At 37.3% G+C, this 11278-nt stretch overlaps 1 protein-coding gene across 2 annotated transcripts; it reads right to left on the bottom strand.

Moving 5' to 3' along the window:
- Position 1: 1 nt before the first annotated feature.
- LOC121390631 (class E vacuolar protein-sorting machinery protein hse1-like) lies at positions 2-4741 on the bottom strand. 2 transcript variants are annotated; one of them, XM_041522496.1, is made up of 4 exons: positions 3476-4741; positions 2942-3088; positions 2222-2572; positions 2-214 (listed from the first exon to the last, which is right to left on the bottom strand). In XM_041522496.1, the coding sequence occupies exons 1-4, from the start codon at positions 3575-3577 to the stop codon at positions 125-127; spliced, it is 690 nt and encodes a 229-aa protein (XP_041378430.1). In that variant the 5' UTR covers positions 3578-4741; the 3' UTR covers positions 2-124. The 2 variants fall into 2 exon arrangements, with proteins under 2 accessions (XP_041378430.1, XP_041378431.1); XM_041522497.1 differs by having other exon boundaries at positions 2942-3085.
- Between the last annotated feature and the right edge of the window lie 6537 nt (positions 4742-11278).

Below are 11278 nucleotides of genomic sequence, written 5' to 3'. Positions count from 1 at the left end.
GTCCACTCGATCTTGCTGTGTGGCAGGTACAGAGTCCGATGGTGGTGGCAGAGGAACTGTCTTGCATCAGGTTTGGAGCGGCCGGCTCGACTTGTCCTTACTCCTGTATCTGAGAACTAGAACTTTAAGCAGACCCAGGACGTAGAGTGGCTGCAACTTGGGCAGCATACTGAGCTGCAATATCGGGCTGACCTAATGATGGCGGTGGTGTCGACTGAATAAAAAAACAAAACAAAACAAACATACTGAGAATACCACTAAAGCAATATATGTTCTGGCGCCAGGGAACATTTTGTGTTTAAAATATTGATTAGCAGTATTTCCAGTCAACTGAAAACTGATTATCAATTACTGTTTAATGTTTTAACATTGTGTAGCGATCTCCAAAACTTGCATAGCGAATAGATACGCAATAATGAACAAAATGTAATGTTCCCTACTGGGCCCCAACAAAACAAATCTTCTTATTGTCCAAGCTGAAGGGCTGCAACTGTGAAAAGTGGCCAAACCGCCTTGAAAGTCAAACTTGATCTGTAACATTACATGATGAAACAATACACAAAATTTCAGCTCAATATATAAAAAAACTTAAAACTTTTTGGGACAGATAGACACAAAAGCTATAGTCCCTTCCAGGTGGTCCAATAGGGGACTAAAAACTATCGCCAATAAATTAGGATGCTAGAGCTATACAATAACAGCCAGAAAGATGTTACCTACTATCACCTGCTGGATCCTACGTTAATGATCCAGGACAATTGCTTTTGAGTGTACAGAGATGAAAGTAGATTTTATATATATATATATATATATATATATATATATATATATATATAAACCCAAAACCCCCCAGAAATTTTAAAATAGGTTGTCAGGCATGGAGATTGGTTCATCTAAAATGGTGGCCCCAATTAAGAATATATGCAAAATATCACCTAAAACCATATCGTAATTTTTGGACAGAATACTTGGAAATGCCAAACAGACAATTAAAAATCTGTAATTCCAAATAAAGCATTTTTGAATGTGGGATGAGTATTTCATCTTTGAGTGTTGGACGAGTATGTTTTTTGTAACTAGAATTTTTAGTTCACAAAGTTGAAGCCATAGCATGATCCATGAGAGGTACAAGAATTGGATCAAGGGTATTGTTCCAGGTATTTTAAGACTTGGTCATAAATATTTTTAATAATATAACATTCACTTTTATCAAATTATCATTATCAAACTTCAATATTAAAATGATCATGTCTTGGTTTAACAGACTGCTTTAAAAAGACCTGTAAAACACTCACGTCGTTGCTGATGTTCTTCACTTATTTTATAAATCACATTTTTGAAATTCTGACAATCAAAATCAGCATAACTCTGCTATAAGTCACTTCCCTTTGAATGTTATTGTTTTTTAAAAATACTCTTGACTCATTTCATCCAATAAAAGTACAACAGGCGTGAAAAGCACTCGGCTGTTTTGATCATCAAATTAAAATTATTTACCGATTCTACTAAAGTTGATGATTGCCAATGTTATAATGCACAAAGTTTTTCAACAGTATCCCCCTGAAATAAATTCTCATCAAATTTAGATAATTCACTAATTTCCACCCAAAAAAATCTGCAAAGGATTATTATCCCTTAGAAGTCCATCTACAATAGTCCATATACAATGGTAATACAAGTTACGAAATGACATTCTCCGGCACTTCCCGGTACCCCAGAACTACCAGGTGTACTGCGTGGTAATACATGTTAACAAGTTAAGAAATGACATTCTCCGGCACTTCCCGGTACCCCAGAACTACCAGGTGTACTTACATGTTAACAAGTTAAGAAATGAGACATACGGCACCCCAGAACTACCAGGTGTACTGCGTGGTAATACATGTTAACAAGTTAAGAAATGACATACCCCGGCACTTCCCAGTACCCCAGAACTACCAGGTGTACTGCGTGGTAATACATGTTAACAAGTTAAGAAATGACATACCCCGGCACTTCCCGGTACCCCAGAACTACCAGGTGTACTGCGTGGTAATACATGTTAACAAGTTAAGAAATGACATACCCCGGCACTTCCCGGTACCCCAGAACTACCAGGTGTACTGCGTGGTAATACATGTTAACAAGTTAAGAAATGACATACCCCAGCACTTCCCGGTACCCCAGAACTACCAGGCGTACTGCGTGGTAATACATGTTAACAAGTTAAGAAATGACATACCCCGGCACTTCCCGGTACCCCAGAACTACCAGGTGTACTGCGTGCACTCTCACCCGGAGGGGTGGACTTTAAATGCAAAATCTCCTCCGGCACTTCTCGTCTGTTGGTATCAACAATCTGGTCTGGTTTGCGTTCCCTCTTATTTGTGGGTGCTGCACTTGGTCCCGGAGCAGAGGGCGGTCTCTGCGGTTGAGTGACAGGCATAGGCTGACTCTGGTAGAACATTGGATAGGCCTGACTGGGGTACTGCTGACTTGTCTGGTACTGTGCAGATGGCTGGTACTGCTGCTGAAGAGTTTGTGACTGTGGAATGTCATATGAAGTTGTTGGCATTTTTTGGCCTATAGAATACTGGAGGAGGAGAAAAAGGACAATATTATTTAAGGCAGAATGGAGAAAAACTTATTTGCTTTGCATAATCGAAGTCATCTTTGGTTAGGTTAGGTTGTGGTTTGGTTGCATTTTTGTAGTGGGTTTTTGTTTTAATACGAAATTTAACTTTTTTGGGGGGTGGGGGAGGGGTGGGGGAAGAGTGAGAGAGACAGAGACAGACAGACAGAGACAGAAACAGAGTGAGAGGGGAGGAGGCAGGTTAAGGTTTCTTTAAAGTCTATTACTCCTGACTGTTAATATCTATTACCACCAAGCCTTGTACAGCCAAGCTACGGACCAATACATTATTATGAGAATAACATGATGGCAGTCAACATACTAACTTACCCCCATCATTTGTTGTTGCTGTACCATGACATTGCCTGCCGAATACTGGGAGGCAGGCTGTCCCATGGCCATGTAAACCGGCTGGTAGGTCGGCTGCCGGAATGCCCGCTGAGGTTGCATACTCTGTTGATTAGCCCCAAAATACTGCTGAAACATTTATAAAATTCATCAAGACATGTGGGAAAAGTAGATCTTCCATGTTGGTAACTTAGTTAGTCCATGGTTATTATTATTATGTTTTTTAATAATACTGTGTCTGGGAATCAGATTCTCTGTAAATCTGAATCCCAAAATTTTAAAATTCAAATACAAATTGTTTTTTAAATTAAGTTTTTAAACGTGCATACACTTGTGCAACTTTGACCCATATTTCAGTGATATAAGCCCTATAATATGTTATGATATATATGCAACAAAATTACATACAACAAAATTTCTAGGACTTTCCAGGATTTCCATAAGCCTGTACCTTACCCATAAATTAAGTAAATGCTAAACTAAGTGAAGAGATCAAAGGGAAAGTTAATAGTGTACCTGAGGTGGTATTATTCCAGGTTGTTGTTGGTATATGTTGGGCGTCTGTTGAGGCATGCCAGGGGCAGGCATGTGTCCCGCTACCACCGACTGCTTACTCATGTCATGAGTGATCGCTGTCTGTACTTGGTAATTCTGAAACAGGAGACGTTTGTTTTTAATGATTTGTCAGGCCAGTATTTAAAGTGGCAGCTCCTAGTGTCCATCTGTAAAAATGGACACCAAGTCTGGTTATTAATCTACAAACCAGTAACACATTTGGTTAAAAGTTGCAATATAATTACACGAGTGACATTGGAACTGAGAAATAGCCGTTTAAAAATATAGACTAGACCTCATCTCTAAAACCAGGGGTCACGTTAAGATGTGTCCATGTGTCCCTGAACGTATGTAAGTCGGTTTTTATGCTGATACCTCAACAAATAATTGATGGGGGGTTATGTTGGACATATTTTGTTATCACAAATCGATTCTAACCATTAGATGTTTTGGAAAACATTCATTTGGGATCAACTTCAAACATAAAGTGAATAATTTTCCTAAAGATACCAAATCTCATACTGACTGCTGGGCAAGTTGAAAATACTTCGTGATTATGGCAGAGGGGCATTATATTTAACAGCAATCTACAACTTTCCAGTAGCTTGTTGGCAAAGTTGTCCATATAAGTTGTGATCCTCTATATAACTAGATATGATTTTTGGTAACAAATATTTTACAGCAACATCCAATAGCCGATGATTAATCAATGTGCTCTAGTGGTGTCATTAAACAAAACAAACTTCTTTTACAGCATGCAGGTGCAATAAAGTTTTATGTTGCTAATATGTCACTTATTTGGGATTTTGCTCAATTTTGAGATAGCTAATATTTTATGCACTCAATTGGTCAAATGACGGTTTTGTCCTTCAAATTCTCTGCCGCCAATAAAGCTGGTCTGACCCACAGCACTAACTAACGACCACTGGTAGTAGGGGAGTATAGTAGTGCCTCTTAAAAATGCCAGATGTAACTACTGAACACTCTCCGAACTGGTCAGACTAAGCCTACAGCTAAAAGATGATGGGGAATGGCACGGATAGTCACAAAAGAAAAGCACCTGTCGCGGTCGGAGAGACAAGGACTGGGATGTGGAGGTGAACAGCAAAAGAAGTTGAACGGTAGGCAGAGTTTCTAGATCAGGAAGAAATTAGATGGAATTCAAAGGAGAGAAAAGAAAGGGAGCAGTGAGATAATATCTATATATCAATATATATATATATATATATATATTTTTTTTTTTTAAATTTGCTTTGATTTATATTTATTTATATTTACTTCAGCAACTATTTTTACCAGTTATATGTTTTTGCATTGATATGAAAGAAAGAATAAAAGAAACAGAAAAAAAAGAGATACAATAAAGTTTTCTATAAATGAGCTTAATTCAAAGGAAAGTAAAGGGGGCAGTGGGATAATTGAAAACAAAAACTTTTTTTATGATTTACAGTATTTTCCATTTGTTTTACCTGAGTGTTTGTTTCAGCATTACTATTCTTCTCTTCCTCGTTACCAGGTTTGTAAGCCAAGTCTGCTTTGTGTTTTTTCACTTCTTTGGATCGTTTTGATACAGATTTTATTGCTCTCTCCTCCTCACTCTCTGTTGACAGGCTGTCCTGCTTGGAATGAGCACTAATTCCGTCACCAGCACCCACCTGGAAAATGTTTTGTTAAATTATTAATAAAAGTTGAGAGCCACACAAAGTTAAAGCAGGCTTCTAGAATAATTTTCTAAAAATCCACTAGCCATGGGATCAGTGATTTTCAAAATCCACTAGCAATGGGATCAGTGATTTTCAAAATCCACTAGCCATGGGATTAGTGATTGTCAAAACCCACTAGCCATGGGATCAGTGATTTTCATAATCCACTAGCCATGGGATCAGTGATTTTCAAAATCCACTAGTCATGGGATCAGATTTTTAAAATCCACTAGCCATGGGATCAGTGATTTTCAAAATCCACTAGCCATGGTTAAAATTAACCAGTCCTACTACACATTTGTACTTTTAATAACATTAAAAATTAAAACAAAACCCAACTATGACCGAGCACTCAATCCATCACCAGAAAATGTTTTGTTTAATTATTAAGAAGCATGCTGAGATGACTGCTAAAGCAATACATGTCCCCTACAGGGCCTAAAATATAAGGGCCATAATTCTGCCAGAAATTGGTCTATTGTCATGAAATTCAAACTTGATCTGTAACAGTACATGATAAAGTTATATAATTTTAGCTTAATGTCTTGAGGCATTCCAGAAAAAAATTCTGTAAAACAAATTTTCGTATTTCCAAAGTTTAAGGGCCATAAAAGGGTCAAAAATGGGTAAGTCGCATGAAAAAGGTACGTTTGTTTTGTTTAACGACACTACTAGAGCACATTTTAATCATCGGCTACTGGATGTCAAACATTCTGACATATAGTCTTAGAGAGGAAACTCACTACATTAGTAGCAAGAGATCTTTAATATGCACCATTCAACAGACAGGATAGCACATATCAAGACCTTTGTTATACCACTCGTGGTGCACTGGCTGCAACAAGAAATAGCCCAATGGCCCCACCAATGGGGATCAATCATAGATCGACCGTGCATCAGGCGAGTGCTTTACCACTGGGCTACGTCCCGCCCAGTGTGACACAAGCACAGAGCCACACCTGTAGCCTAGAATAATGGCAGGATGGGGGGGGGGGGGGGGGGGGCTATAAAAAGAATCAGTGATCAGATCTAGACTTTTCCAGCTAGTCAAATAAATAAATACTTTTAAACTAGAAACTGCACTTTTTTGTATTTTATAGAAGAGTGGTGATTCATACATAAGCGTAAAGGACGGGGGTAGGAACAATACCTCAAATTCGGGCAAAAATGATAACATATTCAGGCAGGTGTGTGGCACGGATAGTCACAAAAGAAAAGCACCTGTCGTGGTTGGAGAGAAAAGGACTGGGAGGTGGAGGTGGACAGCGAATGAAGTTGAAAGATAGGAGTTGCCAGATCAGGAAGAAATGAGATGGAATTCAAAGGAAAGGGAAGGGGGCAGTGGGATAATTGAACAAAAAAATTATATATATTTTTTTATGATTTACAGTATTTGCCATTTGTTTTACCTGTGTGTTTGTTTCAGCATTATTATTATTCTCTTCCTTGTTACCAGGTTTGCAAGCCAAATCTGCTTTGTGTTTTTTCACTTTTGTGGATCTTTTTGATACAGATTTTATTACTCTCTCCTCATAACTCTCTGTTGACGGGCTTTCCTGCTTGGACTGAGCACTCATCCCGTCACCAGCACCCACCTTGAAAATGTTTGGTTTAATTATTAATAAAAGTTAAGAGCCACACAAAGTTAAAAGTTAAAGCAGGCTTCTAGAATAATTTTCTAAAAATCCACTAGCTATGGGATCATTGATTTACAAAATCCACTAGCCATGGCATCAGTGATTTTCAAAATCCACTAGCCATGGGATCAATGATTTTCAAAATCCACTACCCATGATTTTCAAAATCCACTAGCCATGAGATCAATGATTTTCAAAATCCACTAGCCATGAGATCAATGATTTTCAAAATCCACTAGCCATTGGATCCGTGATTTTCAATATACACTAGCCATGAGATCAGTGATTTTCAAAATCTACAAGCCATTGTTAAAATTTAATCAGTCCTACTTCAGTATTTACTGTAAATTTGTACTTTTAATAACACTAAAAATTAAAACAAACCCAACTATGACCAAGCACTCAATCCATCACCAGAAAATGTTTTGTTTAATACATGTCCCCTACAGGGCACACATTTGTTTGTATCTCCTAAGTTTAAGGGCCATAACTGCTAGAAATGTGTATATCGCCTTGAAATTCAAATTGATCCTTGACAGTACATGATAAAGTTATATAACTTCAGATCATTTTAAGGGCCATAACTATAAAAAAAAAATTGGTAAATCGCCATGAAAAAGTTATGTTTGTTTTATTTAATGACACCACTAGAGCACATTAATTTATTAATCATCGGCTATTGGATGTCAAACATTCTGACATATAGTCATAGAGAGGAAACCCACTACATTTTTCCATTAGTAGCAAGAGATCTTTTATATGCACCATACAACAGACAGGATAGCACATACCAAGACCTTTGATATACCAGTCATGATGCACTGAATGCAACAAGAAATAGCCCAATGGCCCCACCAATGGGGATCGATCATAGACCGACCGTGCATCAGGCGCGTGGTTTACCACTGGGCTACATCCCGCCCAGTGCGACACAAGCACAGAGCCATATCTAAAATAATGGATAAGCGGGAGTGGACAGTGGGGATATAAAAATAATCAGTGATATGATCTGGACTTCTCCAGCTAAACAAATAGATAAATACTTTTAAACTAGAAACAGCACTTTTTTTGTATTTTATAGAAGAGCAGTGATTCATACATAAGTGTAGAAATTCGGGCAAAAATTATGACAGATATTTGGGCAAAATGTGCTAACCTGAGATCTTTAAACCATTTATTTCCATCATTCCACCCGCAAAATTAGTTGTAATTCATGTAAAAATGTGTAGTGATTCATTTGCAACACTATATATTTGTATATGCACATTTCCACAGACACGCCAGTACACACTAATTTCTTTGATATACCAGTTATGGGGCACTGTTTGGGACAGGAAAAAAGTAATAGCTCCTCAGATGGGGTCCGACTATTTACCCCAAGATACCCCCAAAACACCACCCAGACACCATAAGGCACCCCAAGATACCCCCAAAACACCACCCAGACATCACAAGACACCACCAAGATACCCCAAGACTCCGTAAATATTTTTTTAAATGAATTAAAATGTACTATTTTATAAAATATTTAGTGAAAAATGACGTAAAAGTATTAATTTTAAGGCTTAATGACAGCCTACCTGCAGAGTATCAATCGACATAAACACAACAGATATAAATACTACCACCCCTCACCTTTAAAGTGAATCAGAAAAAAATGGGGGTCAAGCTGCTCATTTCTGAGATAATGGGTAGCGTCAATTACTATCCTAGTTCCGCACAAAATACGAGTACTTTTTTTTACAGGTACCCCATACATGTTTCAAGCTCAAGGCTACTTGACACAGTGATACTAGATGAAATAAAATTGAATATGTTTTTTGTCCAGATGAAACTTTTTTGTTTTTACAACCAACACTCTCACATTTATCACCAATGACAGGACTTATGGTGTTCACTTCTCTGTCAAAAGTTGGGTGTACCTCGAACTTTGACCCAGCGGAAGTTATTTGGTTTAGGTCTCACTACACAGATGTCATCTGCCATTGAAACCCATGTTAAATTGCCCAACTTCAAACGAAGATTGCCAATAGAACGGGTTCTCGTTGGCACTAACAACATACACCATTGCGAACATACATTATATAAGCATTTATTTTCACTCCAAAATTGAGAACATCTCCGTCTCAGTTTTTTGCTATATGACCGCATATGGCTGTAGTACCGGTCCGAACAGGTGGTTCATTAACCGATTCACTCCGGCTGTCACTTGCGCTATATATCCATGTCCCAAAAGGTTGATGCACAATATTACAAAATAACATGGGCAAAATACAGTCAAAAGGCTTACCATTAAACATACATATTGTTTTAATTCTTCACTATTTCCTAGAAGTGAATATGTGAACCGTAACATGTGTCACAGTTAGGAACTATAGTCGGCTGTGATGAATGAACTCTCACCCGGAAGTGATCTGTGTAGTGAGACCTTAGTACTACCTGTTGGTGGGCCCATTGAGCTATTTGTCATCCCAGCCAATGCACCATGACAGGTATATCAATTGCCGTGGTATGTTCTATCCTGTTTGTGGGATGGTGCATATAAAAGATCCCTTGCTACTAATGGAAAAATGTAGCAGGTTTCCTCTCTAAGACTATACGTCTAAATTCAAAGGGCCGAATTTACAAAGCCTGTTATTCTTAAACGCATGTGTTTAAGCACTGGAAATGTATTTATTATCCACATAACCGAGTTAATATTAATCATATGAAGCGCACGTGTAATAACAAGTGTGATGACGTCATTCTCCAGTCCTAGTTCAGACTTTGCATGTGTAATATGATGTCATTTCGTCGTTTTCTTCCAGTTGTGGTTGAAACATTTTGAGACGGTCCTTGTTATTCATAAAACAAAATAACAATAATAATATGGATAATAAAGAAATTATTACTGGTTCGTGTGTCGTACTGATTTTACGAAACACTTGTCAGTATTTGTGTATTGCACATGCAATTCAAAAATCCTGACTCTCGTTTCGTAAAATCAGTATGACACCCAAGCTCGTATAATAATCTCTATGTAGTTACACGCGTGAAAGTCATAATCAGGCTTTGTAAATTTGGCCCATTATGTTTGACATCCAATAGCCGTCGAAGCCGATGATTAATAAATCAATGTGCTCTAGTGTTGTCGTTAAACAAAAGCAAAAAACCCTATTTTTTTCGTAGCCTATTTCACCTTTTAAAAACATCCTACAGGTAAAAGGGTATTGGAAATATGAACTTACCTGTGGTCCATCTTCAGGTAATAATTCAATGTTCTTGGGAGAGTGCTCTAGTGATGTTGTTAAACAGAACAAACTTTTTTTCTTTTTTTTCGTGGGAGATGTTTGTGTGGCCAAAAAAAGCTGCAAAATAAGAAGCTATATCATTATTTTCATATAGTTTCATTAAAGACTGCTACATTCTTTAAACTAAAGTCGACGACAGTCACTTTTCGCACCCTAATTTTGGAACTGAATTATTCATACACAATAAATAAAGCATACCGTACCGTGATTTCACTTGAAATTCATATTCCGTAAAAGCTACAATTTTTTAATAACAAGATTTTCTTCTAACACATTCAGGTGCATTAGTAATGTTCAAACAAAAAAATTTCAATAGCAATTTTGCATTGGAATTTCCCCAGCATTCTTAAAACAGAAACGTAATGTACCCAGTGTATGGTTATTGTAAGAGATTCAAAGTGTCGTCATTGGAATACTGATGTCATTCAAATTCAAAATCAGCTTCGCCACATTAAAAAAAAAATAAAAAAATAAGTGTTTTATTTAACGAGACACTCAACACATTTTATTTACGGTTATATGGTGTCAGACATATGGTTAAGGACCACACAGATATTGAGAGAGGAAACCCAATGTGCCCACAAGGGATCTGTTATATGCACCATCCCATAGACAGGATAGCACATACCACGGCCTTTGATATATCAGTCGTGGTGCACTGGCTGGAAGGAGAAATAGCCCAATGGGCCCACTGACGGGGCACATTAAAATAAAAACTGGTCTACTAACCTTGATCCCTGTCAAATTTCTATAACAAGTGGGCAACGCTGTTTACAGGTTGGTATTTTGTTATTTTTCATAATTCTAGACAAAATATTAATGTTAAGTTTCAAAAGATGAAAAAAAATAAAAAGTACCTTTTGTCAAATATATCATATAAAAAAATTACCATTGTATATGTTTTATTTACTGTATATGAAGCCAAACCAAGGGTGCGAAAAATGACTGTCGTCGACCTTATGATACAATATCTTTTTGTATCTTGTGATCGAAGAGATCTTTGCCAATTTATCTTTGCCGATTTAAATATCGGGCTAACAGGGATTAGATTTTGTTTGTTTTGTTTAATGACACCACTGGAGCACAATGATTTATTAATCATCGGCTATTGGATGTCAATTTTTTTGTAATTTT

The sequence above is a fragment of the Gigantopelta aegis genome, chromosome 15, assembly GCF_016097555.1.
Source record: "Gigantopelta aegis isolate Gae_Host chromosome 15, Gae_host_genome, whole genome shotgun sequence".
Lineage (NCBI taxonomy): Eukaryota > Metazoa > Mollusca > Gastropoda > Neomphalida > Peltospiridae > Gigantopelta > Gigantopelta aegis.
The sequence above is the reverse complement of the archived record's forward strand: the minus strand, read 5'-3'. Positions and strand labels throughout refer to the sequence as shown.

Coding starts and splice junctions, on each gene's coding strand:
- LOC121390631 (XM_041522496.1), bottom strand. CDS start 3,577: ATGAGTAAGCAGTCGGTGGTAGCGGGACACATGCCTGCCCCTGGCATG. Junction 3,089..3,475: donor CTGGAATAATACCACCTCAG/GTACACTATTAA, acceptor TAAATGTTTCAG/CAGTATTTTGGGGCTAATCA. Junction 2,573..2,941: donor AGCAACAACAAATGATGGGG/GTAAGTTAGTAT, acceptor CTCCTCCTCCAG/TATTCTATAGGCCAAAAAAT.